This window comes from Pongo abelii, chromosome 8 (assembly GCF_028885655.2).
Source record: "Pongo abelii isolate AG06213 chromosome 8, NHGRI_mPonAbe1-v2.0_pri, whole genome shotgun sequence".
Taxonomy (NCBI): domain Eukaryota; kingdom Metazoa; phylum Chordata; class Mammalia; order Primates; family Hominidae; genus Pongo; species Pongo abelii.
The window spans coordinates 24,759,525-24,778,061 of NC_071993.2; the positions used below are offsets into that span (position 1 = coordinate 24,759,525).

The following is an 18,537-nucleotide window of genomic DNA, read 5'->3' on the forward strand; positions in this document are numbered from 1 at the left end:
ATCACGTAAACCTTGAGTTGCTGATTAAACATCCAAGTGACGGCAGCTGACACGAGCTGCAGTTCAGGAAGGAGGTCAAGGATAGCCATGTAAACTTTGGGAGACCTCTGCATAAGATCACTGAGGAAATCGGGGTAGATAAAGAAGGGTCAGAACAACTCCAGGCATTCCAACATTTAAATATCAGGTGAAGCAAAAGAGGCTGCAGAGGGGATGGAGAAGTAGTCTTTCAGTTAGAAAGAAGAGCAAGAAAGTGTGGCAAGATGAAAGCCAGCAGAAGAAAGTGTTTCAGGAAGAGAGCCAGAAATTGCGTTGAATACCAGCGAGGGCTCAAGGAAGTTAAAAACCGAGGTTAACCATTAGTTTTGGAACCTGAATGTCAGTGTTGTTCTGATGTGTGTGGGCTGAGAAGAAGTAGAAACTATAGTTTTTTCAAGGGGTTCTGCTGTGAAAAGGAGTAGCCAATAAAGCAGGATGTGGATTCCAGGAAGGTTTCTATTTTAATGTAGGAAATAGAACATGGGTGCAGACAACAGTGAGTGAACGAGTCACTGGAAAAATGGTGACTGTGCAGAAGGGCACTGAGAAAGTGAGAGGCAAGAGAATCCAAAGAAGTGTGGGGGTTGGTTTTTAATAGGATAATGGTATAAGCACAGCAATATTTACGGTAAGAATAAGGCAGGCAGCAAGTGTGGGTATAAAGGCAGGGGACTGGCTGGGGATGGTGGCTCACGCCTATAATCCCAGCACTTTGGGAGGCCAAGGTGGGCAGATCACCTGAGGTCAGGAGTTCAAGACCAGCCTGGCCAACATGGCAAAACCCCATCTCTACTAAAAATACAAAAATTAGCCAGGCATGGCAGGCGCCTGTAATCTCAGCTACTTGGGAGGCTGAGGCAGGAGAATCGCTTGAACCCGGGAGGTGGAGGTTGAAAAAGGCAGGAAACTGATATTTTTGGAGATGATAAATAAGGAAATTCCTGTCTAATAGTTTCTGTGTTTTCAGGGAAGTACGAGGGGAGGGAGAAGAAAGAGAACAGGGGTGGGGTGGGGGTGTTGGGGGGAAGCCACGAAATAATTTCCAGGATAGAAAAGCATACAACAAAATACAAAAAGGACTGCTGGGCAGTTAGATTTCTGGCCTTGAACTGATAAAGTCAGAAAAATCAGCACAATGTATATCAAGTATTACATACCTACAGAATAAAAGATTATAATATTTAAATATTAAATGTCTACTGGGTAAAAGAAGTACTTCTCTATGAAGAGATAAGGTAAGTAGAAACACTCTAATACCAACCTTGATTCCCTTCAGACTAGATACGTGCTTAAAGGACCTGTTGGGGAAAAAAATATATAAATATTTTCAATAAGTGCAAAAAAAATCTTAAAGATGTAAGAATAATTTGAATATTACAATTAATCTTTCAATAATAATCTGACATTTCATCATTATCATGTTAAATGTCCACTATTCAATGGAAGAGGAAAAAAAAAGCGAATTTTATAAAAAATGTTCCACTTAATAATTAAAACTTTCTTAATTGATCTGGTAAATTAAAATTGTTTCTGCTTAAAGTGTGGGATTTTCTTTTTTTTTAATCAAAGAAAAAGCTACTCAGGCTGAACACTGGGTTTTATGTTATTAGTTAACTGTAGCTGCAATGCTTTATTAAGGATTTCCATGACGTTAATTATGATCAGTAAGCAGTTGCCATTAGCAGCCAGCTTCAGGGAGATGCTCCCTGTCATCTTCACTCATCCTGCTGGTGGATACCCTGAACTGGAAATGTGGCAGGGAGGGCGCAGTTACAGACAGTCCTGGCCCTTCACTCTTCTACTCCAACCACATTATGACTGCTTTCAAAAAGAAGGACAACTGTTGCCACTGAAAAGGCTTAGCGCTTCAGGAGACAGGTTCATGTTAAAGTAATCGAAAATAATTTAACTTTTATTAAGGGACAATAAACTTTTCTTTAAACTCAAAATTCATTTAAGAAACTTAAGAGTTTTAAGACGTTACTAAAGGTGTCACTGTTTTCTCCTCTCAGAAACCTCCCCCTCAAACAACAATGTAATCAGAAACAGATATGCAAACTCAATCTTCAACCATATCAGAAGTCACTGTAACTCTGAACTATACTATACAAAGAAGGGTGGCTAACTGCAGTGAAGTAAACAATGGATACAGGAAGAAAGAAGAGGGCACCGATTACTTGCAGGTCTCAAAACTGCACTACATTGATTTCTGAGAGATGGAAACCAACCATCCCTTGTTTGGAACAATGGAAAATAGTGTGCTGAAGCTGGTGACAGGAGCCTCATTTGTTACCGTGGAGTATCAGAGGAGAATGAGGAAACATACAGTCCTGCTATCTTTGCAGGCAACAGTGTGTAGTTGGTGTACGGTGTGGTAGACTCTGAAATAAGGGCAGTTTTTGATATCTTATAATGAGGAAGAAATAAAGGCTAAAATAGCTCACAAATCCAACCCTGTATCTTTAGGAAAATTTCTGCTAGCCTGGAAGCAAGCCCTGCTAGCCTCACACAAACCTCCCTCAAGTAGCTGCTCCAGAAAGAACTACTTTTATTGGAATATAAAGAATAACCAAATGGAACCCTCAGAGAACTGTATGCAAAGATAACAAAAAAGACAAATAGTTCTTTAACATAAGGTTCAGAATCATAAAGATGTCAGTATTCCCCAAGTTAATTTATAAATTAATCATTGTATCAATGAAAATGTACATAAGAATTCAAGAACCAGAAAATCTGATTTTAAGGTTCAAATACTAAAATAAAAATAGCCAGGAGAATTCTGAAAAAACATAAAATAATGATGGATAATAGCCTTACCAGGTAAGACAGACATTATAAAACTACCATAATTAATAGAACCTGGTGTACATTAATATACAGATAAATCAACTGAATAGAATAGAGTCCCAAAATAAAATTAAATACATATGACTTAGTATATAATAAAGATGATGTATCATTGGTGGGAAAACGATGACATTCAACAGGTGCTTTTGGGACAACAGAGATATTAGAAAATGTAAAGTTGTCTCTTTAATTTCAGATGAGTCAAAGTTGTAAGTTTACAAAAAAATAAAAAGTAAACAAATTTTGTTATAAATCTGGAGTAGTGACAGAATTTTTTGATACAATACGACTCAAAATTCAAAGGCCACCAGTATTTTTCTAAATTTAGCCACAGAAAAAATTTTAAATATTTTTGCATGGTTTAAAAAAAATGAAAAATATTGAATTAGGAAAGACTTGCAACACATCACAGAAAAATGTTAGCTTTCTTTATATAAAAAGGATACAGAAGTCAGAAGAATCCATAGAAAATCGTCAAAAAATATAAAAAATCAGTTCACGGAAAAATATAAATATCTTAAATATACAAAATGGTGTTCAACTGCTGTGTCAAATTAAAACTGCAATATGCCATTATAATAATTAAAAATATATGTATGAAAGTAAACACTACACTGTGTTAGAGTGTAACAGCAGAGGCTTTTGTATATTGTTGGTGGGAATGTGGTTTGGTATAATTTTTATGGACAGCAATTAACAATAGATATTAAAATTAAAAATATGGCAGGCCGAGGTGGGTGGATCACCTGAGGTTAGGAGTTTGAGACCAGCCTGACCAACATGGTGAAACCCGGTCTCTACTAAAATACAAACAGGTGGCGCATGTTTGTAATCCCAGCTACTTGGGAGGCTGACACAGGAGAATCGCTTGAACCCGGGAGGTGGAGGTTGCAGTGAGCCAAGATCACGCCATTGCACTCCAGCCTGGGCAACAAGAGCAAAACTGTCTCAAAAATAAATAAATTTTTAAATAAAAATACACATACCCTTTGATGTAAGAATCCTGTTTTCAATTATATTTATTCACACATGTGCTAACTGAACTATGTACAAATATAGTCAATGAAGTATTATTTGTGATAGCATAAGATTTGATCAATATAAATGTCTATTAATATAGAGTATTGGTTAAGTATATTATGGTATAAACTATTCAATGAAAAATTAAAAAATCATGAAACAGCATGAGCCAGGACTATATGCATTTAAGGATCTCTAAGATCAGTGTCTATACCATGTGTCATTGGTTTGTAAAAATAATTAGAATACAATACACAAACATATATGCATATTTAGGTAGTGTACATATGATTTTATGTATAGAATAGCTCTAGAATTACACAAAAGAAAACAGTAACATATTATGTTTGAATAGTACTGAATGGCTGCAGTTTCTAGGGTGAGAGTATTTAACATATTTTTCTACCATGTTTGTGTATTACTGATTTTTAAAATTCAATTTAATGTTACCATTAACAACTTTATATATTTGCATTTCTAATGTCCAAGTTAGAAAACATAAGACATCATTAAATTCTGAACTTATGTGTCAAGGTCATGCTGAAAATCCACCCACATACAAATATTTCAAATAATACACCTGAGACTTACAATTTTGCATCTTCTCTGTAATCATCCAGACCCTCATCATATGATTTTGATCTTTCTGTCTTTGAGTTGGGCTGAGCATCCAGGCTAGGAGGGCCAACAGATTCTGTAATTAATTAAAATCCAATATTTAGACATTCACAAGTGGTTCCCAGATTCTTTTAATGGTGGAAAGATCAGTTTATCTTACTATTCTAAGTGGAAAACAGGGCATGAGATACGGTTTACAAAACCACCCTTTAGACGTACCGTGGTCATGTGAGAGCTGACGGCGAATTAATGGAGCTGAAGTTGTGAGGCTAGGAGGAACTGTTGCTATGGAGGGGACCTGAGAGGTAGAGGCTGATATAACAGCAGAAGCAGGGATATGTGCAATATCATGATCAATGCTAGGGCTAGTTGGTTCATCTGTAAGAAAAAAGGGAAATCAGAATGTTCAATGACCTAACTGTTATTAATAATAAAACTCATAGTCAATAATCATTATTAAGGGGGTCAGATAAAGATTTTAACACTTCACCACCAAGGCACATCACTAAATGACCTATTCAGTCTGCTAAAAATTGATTTACAGTTATTACTCTAGTAATTCTAAATAATTCTGAGAATATGGTATAAGACATTAAATGAGCTGCTCTACCAACAAATTAATGCCTTCACTAACTGATTGTCAAGGTACTAAAGTTTATAGGTGCCTAGAACCTAAACCTATCAAACCAGAGCAATAATCATATACCACCCTGAAAGAATTACTTTTCAAATTTTAAATGTATCACAGATTATCACTTCAGGAAATTAAGGTGATTGGTTGAGGCTCAGTTTTCAAAGCATTAATTCCTAAAACCGTATCCCCTCATCATCCCCACACAAGTGTATCTCAATTTTTGTAGAAAGACAAAGTCCAGTCTCTAGCTTCCAAAATAAGTTTCCAGGGCCATTTGCACAAAATTCTTACTCTTATAAAAACATCAGTGATTTAAGTTCTAATACTTGAGGCCAAGAAATGTAATTCAATAGGATGCTGGAACTATAATCCTTAAAATTAAATGCCCCAGAATAAAACCTGTTAAAGAATATACTACAATGATAAACCAGGGTTTTGATGCCTGGATTTAAAAGGTCCAGCTATTTTAATTTTGACTAAATTCTAAGGATGCTGTACCATATTATCAGGATTTTAATCAAGAGGACTGATTATGTTACAAAAATATAACATTTCCATTTTATGGCCAAAATCAGTAAATTCTAACTGTGTTTAGCTTATTTTCTGTTTTTACAACTTTCTTTAAAAGCAGCTCTTTACATTTCAGGAAGAGAAGACATTTTGAAAATTTCTCTGTGCACCGCTTTTTACTAAGTATATGACAGTTTACTATCATGTCAGTAAGAATGCAGTAATTCTTTCTCCAAAAGCAAGAAGATAACTGAAGTTTTAAAAATTCAATGAGGATAACAATTTAATTTCGCTAAAACTTGTAGTATTTAAAACTGATTTTGATATTTAAATTAGCACATGTTTAACAAAGTTTCTTCAAATGATACATGATATAAAGCAGCCTGGTTTTATAGAGTCTGCTGATCCATAATTCTGTTACAGATTAATGAATACTGATGTGAAGAGGAATATACTGTATTCTTCGGAAAGTATCTGACTCATGCAGTATGAATACATCTTTAATTATACTGGGATAAATCTTTGAGGAGAATGATTTTATGCCTTGCAAAAGTAATGAGAGTGAAATTCAAATTGCGCATGGATTAAGCATTATTGCAAAGCATTAAATACAATTTTCAAATTTTGTGTCCCTGGATTTCCTGATGGTATTCATTCAATCTCTTCCGACTTACTATATTTTGGAGAACATTTCTGAAACACACTGGATTAAAATAATCAGTTTTAGATATGTCTGCAAAAACAGGTGGAAGGATAGATACTCACCTGTTCTAAAGGAGGACTGAATGGAGAAGGCGTGGGAGAAGAGACTAACATTGGGCTTACTCATTTCAGTATTGTTGCATTCTTTATAATAAATTCCTTTTACTGGTATGTTAAAAGGAGAAAAGGAAAAGCTAAACATACTTTTAAAGTAAACACAATTATATTACCTCACATTTACAGACTATACTAATCCAATTCTTGATTCCCTTTGAAAATATAAAAACTTTTCTACTGGTTTAAAAATACTGTGTTTTGTTAGGAATAATCCAAATTGAAAAACTCTACTTTTCACATACACTTTAATTATTACCAATGTGCAGATTATGTAAAAACAAGAATAATTCCAATTTATCTTATTTTCCAATGTAGAAAAATACACATTTAGTTGACCAAAGGGAAAACAAAAATTTTTCATCTCATATACAAATATATTCAAAAGCATCATGCTGTCACACTTTCAAATGACTTCTAAATTTTAAATAAAATATTCTGTTAGATGAAAATCAATCATCTTTATCCTAGGCATATCACATACTACATTAAGACATTAAATAATGCATTCAAAACATATTTATGAACTACTGGGGTTACAAATTTGTTATTAAGTGGCATAAACATTCGTGTTAAACTACGTAATCAAAGAACTGACTTAAGAAATTAGGTCTTGGACAGGCACGGTGCCCACGCCTGTAATCTCAGCACTTTGGGAGGCCAAGACTGGTGGATCACCTGAGGTCAGGAGTTCGAGACCAGCCTGGCCAACATGGCAAAACCCTGTCCCTACTAAAAATACAAAAATTAGCTGGGCATGGTGGTGCGCGCCTGTAGTCCCAGCTACTTGGGAAGCTGAGGCAGGAGAATCACTTGAACCCAGGAGGTGGAGCTGCAGTAAGCCAAGATCATGCCACTGCACTCCAGCCTGGACGACAGAGCAGGACTCTGTCACACAAAAAAAAAAAAAAAAAAAAGTCTTCATTTACTTTCTTCACTAAAAGACCCAGAGCTCTTTATAATAAAAAGAATGGTGAAGGACGCCTAAGTTGCTACACATCAAAATTCAATGTGGTTACTGTTTCTTAACATGTAAAAAAATACAGGCCTATATATCCAAAAATTTTGCTTTGGAAAACAATGTTTTCCAAAAGTAAATAATCCTCACAGATAATATCTACTCCATTATTCAATTTGGATTTTTTCCAAATGGAGAGTATTTCAAATTATGTTTCTATTGATTATTCGTATCTGAATAGGAAACTTTCACTGTTTATTGCTTATCAATTAATATTTTAGAAAAACATCTTAAAGATTTCATATTGTGAAACTTCATGTATAACTGTTACATAATTTTCAGATATCAAAGCATGAAAGAAGGGAAGCCCTCCTATATGAAGAGCTCTTATGAGTAAGGACCACTAAAATCACAGTGGAAAGAGCAAAACACATGAAAAGACAACTCATGGAAGAAATACAAAAGCCTAATAAAAATGTAAAAAATACTGGTAAAATCCTATTACTGAAATGATCAAATAAAAGCAAGATGAAACAGTGATTTATAACTGTTTTTTCATCTCATAAACTGACAAGTATTTTCACTTTAAGATGTCCTCATCCTATTTGTTCCTCTTCGTGTTCCACAAGATAACTACAGAGAGTGTCTATGCCTGTCTATCCCAGAGGTTCAGTGGGATTCACAGGAGTGGCTGGCCCTCCTATGGGCGGGCATGATCTAGGCCTGACCAACCATAGGGCCTATCCCTCTCAATCCACAGAGACTGGCCAAGGGGCGAGAACCATGTAGTCAGGACCCCTTATATTAATAGTATCTCTAGGATTCAATACATGGACAGTGAGAAAACTATGGACTTTCTCTTCTTATCCTTGGAGAACAAAAACTGTAGAAATCAGTAAACTGTTGAGTTGTCACCAACGGCCACCTTTTCTACTATGTGGAGAAAAAGAATCTGAGAATGAAGAAAGCAAGATGAAAAAAGACTCACAGGCCAGGCGCGGTGGCTCATGGCTGTAATCCTAGCACTTTGGGAGGCCAAGGTGGGAGGATCACTTCAAGTCAGGAGTTCGAGACCAGCTTGGCCAACATGGTGAAGCTCCATCTCTACCAAAAATACAAAAATTAGCTGGGCATGGTGGCACACGCTGGTAATCCCAGCTACTCAGGAGGCTGAGGCAGGAGAATCGCTTGAACCTGGGAGGTGGAGGCTGCAGTGAAGCGAGATTGCACCACTGGACTCCAGCCTGGGCAACAGAGCGAGACTCTATGTCAAAAAAGAAAAAGAAAAAAAAAAGGAAAAAGGAAAAACTCACTCTTGATGTCATTACTTGGGTATTTGGATCCGGCCGTGCATGGAACCAGGTCTACCACAGAAGTTCTTCCCTGTGAGCTAACATTACTTCTTGGCATGAGCTAATTTGACATAATTGCCCTGTCCCTGTAACCAAGAGAATTATGATGGACATAAATGTGGAAGGCAATGCGTTTCTAGCACCCTGACAAATGTGCATGTCTTCTCATAACACCCAATGTCCACTGTTACAGGTTAGGGCACAGAGCAAAAAAAAAGTCCCTTCTAAGGTGAGCTGAGTTATGAGGCACGTTTCTCACAGCTGACCATAATTACAAAGATGCATATAATTAATGTACTTTATATTTTATAATTACAGTTGACAATAATTTTATGTAACTCAGTGAAATTATCAGAATTTTCAGCATAGACCATGGCAGAATAATCAGTTCCCTGACATAATTCTGCTTTTTATTTCACCTCTGCTACAAAGTAGTATTCCTACCCCCTCCCCAAATTACAGCATAATAATTTAAGGAATATTAACACTATTACTTATTTCAATGACAGAGTAAACTATATATTGCAAAAAGAGGGGTAAATTTGTATAAGTTGAAAGAAATGGCAACTAACCTAAAATTATATATGTGGTTCCAAAACAACAGCACGTATATATCTTTTTACTAAAATATGGAAATTGAATAAGCTGTTTCTGTTCCAACTCCTACCAGAAGCAAAATATGCCTAAAATATTGATTTTTTCCTCATACTTAGGGAAAAGGAGAGGAAATATTGCTAATGGATTCTGTGTCTTAAAAATAAATTCAGGCCAGGTGCAGTGGCTCACGCCTGTAATCCCAGCACTTTGGGAGGCCGAGGTGGGTGGATCACGAGGTCAGGAGATCAAGACCATCCTGGTTAATACAGTGAAACCCCGTCTCTACTAAAAATACAAAAAATTAGCCAGGTGTGGTGGCGGATGCCTGTAGTCCCAGCTACTCGGGAGGCTGAGGCAGGAGAATGGCACGAACCTGGGAGGCAGAGCATGCAGTGAGCCAAGATCAAGCTGCTGCACTCCAGCCTGGGTGACAGCAAGACTCTGTTTCAAAAATAAATAAATAAATAAATAAATAAATTCAAATGTGACAAATACCCTTTCTTTTTATTTGCCTTCTGAGATATACACTCAATTTAAATCAAAGGAGGTGAACGGCTAAAGTTAAATGATCTTATTAACAGTCAAGCATAAGCTCCTTCTTTCAAGTAACAATGTAATCTTTGGCAATGCCACTTTTTTTTTTTTTTTAATCAAAGTTAAGCCCAATGAAATAAAGACATCCTAAAAAATTGAACTCCCTAGGCAAATTTAAATTAGCCCCATTAATACCAATTACTGAACATCAGGTACAAGAGCTGATAAAAATGGCATGCTGGAGCAACTCCATTTACATTACATTTAAAAGGCCTGGAGAAAGAATGTTTAAAAATGATGCTAATATATTCACATGGCCTTCTCATCTTTGACCCAGCAACAGAGCTTGAGTAGGCTCACTGAACATTTTTCACTAATTATAAATAAAAATTTTGAAGCAATAAGTCCTGTTTTATATGAACTGGTGATGGGTGCCCATCACCTAGTTCAAATATTCCCAATTTTTACAATAATTAAGCTCATTATCATAACTGGAATTCAATTTTCTAATTAAGACCAAGTTTCTTTAATGGTCAGTTCTGTGAACATAGATTTAAATTAACATTTGGCTTCTTCAAAGTCATCTGGAGATTTGGTTATCTTAATAACCAAAAGGTCAAAGCTGTATCTCCCTATTAGATAGAAATGATTTTTACAGTGGTTAGGAAGGGGAGAGTATTTTGAATAAATTCCCTATTCATGTTTGCCATGGCAAGATGGCAGTCAGTGCTGATGATGAGGGAGTGGAGTTGTAAATCCAAGAGGAACTACTGTGAAGTAGGTATTTGAAAGGGAGGTGACAAAATGAGAGCAAAACCAGGGATGTGTGTGATATCATGGTCAGCTCATCTACAAGAAAGCATGCACCAGGTCAGCACAGCAAGGGCTCTAAATTTACAAAGGGCAAGTGGAAGGATCACTTCTAGATTTGCCACGGTTAACAGGTTACAATTACTTGGCTGAATTTTTGCAGTCCCATAGATCAAAGAAGTTAACTAAACTCAAGATCTGGGGGTGAGGGTGTGTGTCCATGGGCCCGTGCACAAGCGTGTGTGTATGAAAAATGATCCAGCTTGCCAGCTGATATGCTGTAACAATTTCAACAAATTCAACATTTACTTAGAAATTTAATAAATATCAGCTCACCAATTTCACTAATCTATCTTGAAAATTATTAATTCTCAATTCTAGTACACAGAAAAGCAGCAAGGGAGTAGAAATGTGGATGACTGAGTAGGGAGGTCAAGAGACCTGGTGTGTTCGATTTTGCAAAAGCCACTTAACTTTTCTGGATATTACATTCACTACCTATAAAATAAAGAAGTTGGACTTGGGTGGTGAGAAGGGCCAATTCTAGTTCAAAAGGCCTACAGTTACAAACCCACTAAAGGGGTGGAATTATCTATTTAGTTTATGTAAACATATAAAACATTTTCAGGTTTTTATAAACCAGGCATTTGTTGGGGGCTTTTGAGATTTGGGTCTATTTTCAACATTAAAGGAACTAGGTGAAAAGGCTCCAAAGTCTATTTTAGTGAAACAATTTCATAGTTTATAAGAGCTAGGTTTTGGGAGGGCACAGTGGCTCATGCCTGTAATTCCAGCACTTTGGGAGGTTGAGGCAGGCGGATCAGGAGTTCGAGACCAGCCTGGCTAACATGGTGAAACCCCGTTTCTACTAAAAATACAAAAATTAGCCGGGTGTGGTGGCACACGCCTGTAATCCCAGCTACTTGGGAGACTGAGGTGGGAGAATCGCTTGAACCTGGAAGGCAGAGGTTGCAGTGCGCCGAGACCATGCCACTGCACTCCAGGCTGGGTGACAGAGTGAGACTCCATCTCAAAAAAAAAAAAAAAAAAAAAGCAGCTAGGTTTTAAAAAAACGTATTTCCCTAAATAAATAAGCATAGCAATCTATAAAGTGTGCTACAAAGAAACTTAAAGTGTTTAAGAATAAAAGCTAATGTGGCCAGGTGCGGTGGCTCATACCTGTAATCCCAGCACTTTGGGAGGCTGAGGGGGATGGATCACCTGAGGTCAGGAGTTTGAGATCAACCTGGCTAACATGGTGAAACCCCATTTCTACTAAAAATACAAAAAAGCTGGGCATGGTGGCGCACGCCTGTAATCCCAGCTACTTGGGAGGCTGAGGCAGGAGAATCACTTGAACCCGGGAGGCGGAGGTTGCAGTGAGCCAAGATCGTGTCATTGCACTCCAGTTTGGGCAACGAAAGTGAAATTCCGTCTCAAAAACAAACAAAAAAAACTAATGCTACTATCAAAGAAAAGATAAAAGAGCATCTGAAATTATTTACTGGTGTAACATTTTTGTTAACGAACTCAATACTTCTAAACCATCTTGATATGGCAGTGCCGTTAAGGCTATGACAATCAAATTCAATTTAGCTTAGGCTAACCCTCACTGAGCACACATACAGCCAACGTTGGGGTAAGACGGAGGAGGAGAAGTCTTAGAGATATGACAAAAGCATGGGGAAAAGATGCCAATTCAAACTTGGGTGATCTGAGCTAATAATAGTGAGTATAAAACTTAGAATGATTTTTCAAGCTAAGATTTAAAAAAGTAAAATCCAAGATTTAAATTTTTGCTCATTTTGAGGCACTGTCCAAAGAATATGAAATTTGGAGCCAACAGTCAATCAGCTCTGTCAGTTATCTGAGAGAGCTTCAGCAAAGTACTTAACTTTCCTTATCCATAAAACGGGTTATTAATTCTGCCATAAATTCCCCACTGGGTTATGGTAAGGATTGGTACATTATAAAGTACGTGGTAGATTATAAAGCACTGCAGAAGTTTTTGTTATTTTATTATTTTATTTTTTGAGTGGAGTCTCACTATTCTGTCGCCCAGGCTGGAGTGCAGTGGTACCATCTCAGCTCTTTGCAACCTCCGCTTCCCAGGTTCAAGCAATTCTCCTGCCTCCACCTCCCAAGTAGCTGGGCTCACAGGCACCCCACCACGCCTGGCTAATATTTTTGTATTTTTTTTAGTAGAGATGGAGTTTCGCTGTGTTGGCCAGGCTGGTCTTGAACTCCCAACCTCAAGTGATCTGACTGCCTCGGCCTCCCAAAGTGCCAGGATTACAGGCGCCAGCCACTGCACCTGGACTACTTTATTATTTTTAAAATTACCTCACATCATTACTCAAATAGTGGAAGCAAAAATCTCTAAGCTTAAGTACCAATGGCATCACATTTTTGGGAAAAGCCAATATATGAAAAAGACATATAAAGATGATAAGTACATGATTTCTCTTTATAAGAGATGTAAGATGATAAAGTATATGATTCTTCTTTATAAACAGACTATTTGCTAAGACTCAGCCTGAATTAGTATTAAAGAAGGGCTGGGTGCTCACTGCATCGTCCTGTGATATCACCACTGGCACTGAGCCCAGAGCTCCCAAAGGGAGAAACTGGGTATAGGGAATGGTCACCTCTTCCCTTTGGGTAAATTTCAGGGAGCTAAGTTCCCCTGTATGGACAATGTAATCCAGCTATATCTTACCAAATCTAACACTTCTAAATCATCTTGATATGGCAGTGCCAGTAAGGCTGTGACCATCAAATTCAATTTAACTTAGGGCTAACCCTCACTGAGCACACATGCAGCCAATGTTGGGGTAAGACGGAGGAGGAGGAGTCTTAGAGATATGACAAAAGCATGGAGAAAGAAAGTTAAGATGAAACCCTGGGTGTAGGTAACAGTCATAGTATTTTTGTATTACTAGTAATGAGTGGTATAAATTAGAGAAGTGTAGGAAGTCAGGATTTTAGAACACATTGTAATATCTGCTACTCACCGTGAGATTACTCGTGAACAGCTCACATTGTTGAGGTTTGTGTTTACTTATAAAAGAAGTTGAAATTTATTTTCAGGACTTACTATGCAGCTTTATAAAGTGGGGGGTGGGAAAAGTAAACAAAATACTGTTAATGAGTAATATTCCAAATTTAAAAACAAAATGTATTCATTTTGTTTTGTATGCCTGTATGCCTCCTGCAACCTTAGTATATAGCAGGGGTCCCCAACTCCTGCGCTGCAGACTGGTACTGGTCCATGGCCGGTTAGGAACTGGGCCGCACAGCAGGAGGTGAGCAGTGGGGGAAGGGGGGTGAAAGTCAAATAAGATAGAAACTAATTAGAGAGTACTTTTATTCTTAGTAAATAAAATGATTTATTTACATCAATCTATATGTATATAGAATTATACAGATCTTTATTTTCTATTTTAGCCAAAGTCTTCTCTTTAATAACATAATTAACTGTTTTATTTCTATACTTCATAACTAGGAAAAAATATTAACAGATATATCCAGCACATTTTTTTACTACTCCAATGTAATCTGATTATATTGTTGTTATTATGTAGGAAGAAAATATGATGCCACTGTTCTGATAAGATCGCATGGGCCTGTGAAACAGCCACAGGTTGTAAGATTTTTTTACATTTTAAAACCTCATAAAACAATCATTTGTCATCAGTTGCTTTCTATAAAATATCTATTATAGATGATGTACAAGATTCCATCTACAACAGGAGTCTACTATTTGCTGAGCTTGGCCTTGGGGTATAGATATGAATATGGGTACGATTTAGGTTGAGATTCCCCACAATGTTGACAACTTGAATATATCCTATTTATAAAAAAAATAAGCTGTGTGGAACTTTTTTAAAAAGCTTTTAGTGTCACCTATCCAATTAAGTGTTTTCTTTTCTTAAGAAACATTTTTAAAGCTATCAATAGCTTTACAATTGATAGCTTTAAAAATGTTTCCGTAGAAAAGAAACAATAGTCCTCAACAGCTTTAAAAATGTTCCCGTAGAAAAGAAAAACTCAACTAGTACTCAAAGAGAAGCATATTATATTGTAAAATGATGGAGAACTCTTTTCATAAACCCATGGGGCACCAGGGGGACTACAAGTATGGCCTTGGTTGGTGGCAAAAAGAGAAGGAAAAAAGCCCCTGCATCGCATGCCTCCAGGGGGCGCTCTTCACAGGCATTCCATATAAATGGCACGCTCCCTGGAGCTGTGCTCTGGGATGAGGCTGAATCAGGCAAACCTAGAGACCCTGTCTCTATCACTTACTGTGCAATTTTAGAGATGTCATTTAGCCCCTCTATACCTTAAATTTCTCACTTATAAAATGAAGGTAATATTAAGGACATAAGTCATCACCTGTTAGCAGATGATGTTTTAGAGCTGCACAGTCATGATGAGAACTGTACTGTTGTTTTGCTATACATTTAACCAGCATTTCAAAATTGTCTTTCAGCCATAATCTCAACAAATACTTATCGAGTGAATTCTTTACGTGCCACGCAGTGTTCTAGGCATTAGGGACACAAAAGTGAACCAAAGATTTAAAATCTCTGCTCTCATGTAGTTTATGTTTTAGTTCTACTGAGAAACATGTAACAAGAAAACAAAACATGTCCAGTGGAAACAGTAATACGAAGATAAATAAAAAAGCTTAAGGGAAGAGAATGTCCGTTTCTGTGTCTGTGCATGGGATACCTGTTTTAGATAGGTGAGTCACAAAGCCTGCTTGGATAACATCTTTGAGCAGAGACCCAAATGTCATGAGGAAGACAGAGACTTGTGACTATCTGTGGAATGTGTTCCAGGGTTGGAAACCAGCTGTATCTGTCCCTGTAGCAAGGCACGCCTGACAGCAAGGAGGCTGGTGAGGCTGCAGATGGGATGCACATGGAAGACTGTGATAGGAGATCACGAGGTAGGATCTCTCTGACACTATCAGAGACGGAGTTGTGAGGCAGATCATGCAGGGCCTTTCAGATCACGGGAGGATTTTGCATGCTATTTTGGGTGAGATGGATGGGAAGGAAATAGAGGGTTCTGCACAGAGGAGTGGTGTGATCTAATTGACATTTTTAAAAACATTACACTGGCTGCTGTATGGAGAACAGATCTGGGGTGGGAGGGAGCAGACAGAAGACTCAACAGGACAGGTGCCAGCAACTGTGGCACACGCTTATAATTTAAGTAACTTCTCTAAATCTGTTCCAGGATTTATAGTATGGCAAACTAACTTGACAATGAAGAGGTCTTTTCTCTTAGTACACGTTAAATTTACAAAGAAATATGCTTTAGAAAGTAAAAGCACTGTTTAAATGAAAGGTTGGTAACTAATTATCAAAACTGTTCCACTTGGTTTTTCATTCACCTGAATCAACAATTAGGTACAATTTGCTTCGCTGATTTCCTTAATCTCAGGAATTTGTTTCATCAAAATAAAAATTTGAAATGGGTACTAGGTACCTGAAAAAATTTTTTTTTAAAGGAAAATTGGTACTAGTAATAACTTTTAAAGAGGTTCATAAAAGCTCTGGTTGAAGCACAGCTTATGAGATTCACTACAAACATTTTAAAATCACAGTGTAAGACTTCTATGCCTATTGAACTAGAAATAATACTTTTCTGGAAAGATTTCTTATACATTTGGCATATTAGCCAATGACTAAATGAGCTCACCTATAAATGGGATGGAAGCCAAGGAATCGCCAGGCGGACTGGTACTCGAGGCTTTTCTTTCCTCCATTCTTTTTATGTGGACCTCTCGACGTGCATCATTGGGCAGCCAGCAGGTAGTGTCTGACCCGGTCTCCTGGTCATTTACTGCCAAGATGTAAGACTGATGCCTTAAAGGCTGCGGTGTCTGGCGTCCAGATGGAGGTTTTTCCCTTAGGACGACAGCTTCTTTATTATCTAAAGTATCTGATTGCTCAATTTCAGCCTCTTGTAAACTTAAATCTTGATTCCTTTGACTGACAGGTAGTTCTAAATCTGAAGTACCAGCGTTTTCACTCGACTGAGGGGCAGGCTTGGCAGAGGCTCCAGATAAAGAGGGGGATTTCCCAGTCTCCACTTGCTGATCGGGGGCGCTGTCAGTCCTTACCCATGTCTGCTGATTCAACAGACTGTTCTGATGCAAGTGATTTACTGGTCTTTGGTCTTTGATAGAAACAAATGATTTCTGGCTAAATGATGGTTTTGTGACATGCGTCGAAAGAGCTTTCAGAGAATTACTTCGGACTTTCACAAGAGGGGACCTGTCTTGTGAAATACCCCGAGGCGGTGACATTCCACAAGTAGTCTGAAAACTTCTGTTTGACTGCAGTGTTTTTAGATCTGGTGGAATTTTTTTAAACTGCGACACAGATCCCACTCCTCTACCACTCATTCGCCTGTTATCAGAATTAACAACACTTGGAGCCACAGTAAAATTGGAACCTCGAAAAGATTTATGAATTTCTTGCTGCCTAGGTCTTTCATAAATACCTCGTCTATCATCCTGTTCAGTAAACCCACTCCACTTGTAAGTCTGTTTTTTCTCTCCACTGGAATCAGGTATTGGAGTTCCAGAATTGACATTTTCTAAGGTTTCATCCTGTCCCTCAATATAATCCCATGAACGAGTTCTATGATTACTAAAACTAACAGATGGAGACGTCAGTGCTCCTTGAGATGCACTTCTTGGACAATACTTCATTAGCACAGAATCTTCCAGTCTTTCTTGGGACACACTGCGTTGCCGTATCTGGACAGACTGGGGCACTCGATCATGAGAGGTGCTTCGACGTCGTCCCTGCAAAGTAGTGCGGTTGGGGACGACCTGGTTATAATCCGTCGTGCTTTGAGATGCTGCTCTTAAACTATCTAATCTTTCTTGTATTGTCCGACAACCTATGTGCAATCGTCTGTTATCAATATACTCTTTGTAAGTTTTATAGTTTTTCCAGTCTATGTGCTGATGGGAATTTGGCGAATAGTGATTAACAGATACAGAGGGAGCCTCCACAGCTTGAGATCTGCTGCTTGAGATTCCATCAGAATGTCCACTGTAATTTCCAGATTTAAGTAAAATTCCAGAAGGTTCCAATGATCTGGAGCCTGCAGGCTGATGAATTAGATGAGTGGCGGGAATTGATAATGGTGGTGATGTGGTTCTTGACACTGTTTTTAAAGAGGTCTGCTCATTCACGCCATACCTCACTTCTTCAGTTCTATGTGAAGGACCTGTATGGTTGTTTCTATTGGATAACAAATCTACAACCTTCTCAGAAGGCACAATGACAGTCCTTACACTTTCATTGCAAACACACACTGCTGTGTTTGATTTTGCAACATCTGTTGGTGATGGAGGCACTTGTATTTCCATTCTATAGGCCCTACCAGGTTGTGTCAGTACTGGTGTACTGGTTTGCTGTTTGCTCAATGATGAGTCAGGAGGAGATATTTCAACTGGCTGTGCCATGGCTGATGGGGCAGATGGCAGCCAGGGATAGCAGATTGGTGGAGGTTCAGGTATATTGCGGGCATTGCCGCTATAAGCTTCATTGCCTTTCAGGTAGGCATCTTGAGAATATGCCTGTATAGAAATGAGAGAAAGGTGTCACTGTAAATTCATAAAAAGAACAGTAATTTCCATTTTTACAGTTCACTATTTTATCTATGTCCTACCTCGTTCCTGAGTGACATTCACTATAGCATGCATGCAAACACAACATAAGGGTACTCTACAAATCTAGAAAGAGCTAGTCTCTCAGAAATCAAATAAATTG

The 18,537-nt window shown here is 37.8% G+C and overlaps 1 protein-coding gene across 3 annotated transcripts in view; it reads right to left on the reverse strand.

The window, feature by feature from the left end:
- The window catches only part of ARHGAP21 (Rho GTPase activating protein 21), a 136,001-nt gene that overhangs the window by 19,266 nt on the left and 98,198 nt on the right, over positions 1-18,537 (reverse strand). For all 3 annotated transcript variants that reach the window (XM_054522088.2, XM_024253724.3, XM_054522094.2), the window contains 4 exons: positions 16,448-18,344; positions 4,744-4,902; positions 4,498-4,600; positions 1,301-1,337 (listed from right to left, as the gene is read on the reverse strand). In XM_054522088.2, coding sequence (XP_054378063.1) covers positions 1,301-1,337; positions 4,498-4,600; positions 4,744-4,902; positions 16,448-18,344 — 2,196 coding nt within the window. The remainder of the gene's footprint in view (positions 1-1,300; positions 1,338-4,497; positions 4,601-4,743; positions 4,903-16,447; positions 18,345-18,537) is intronic.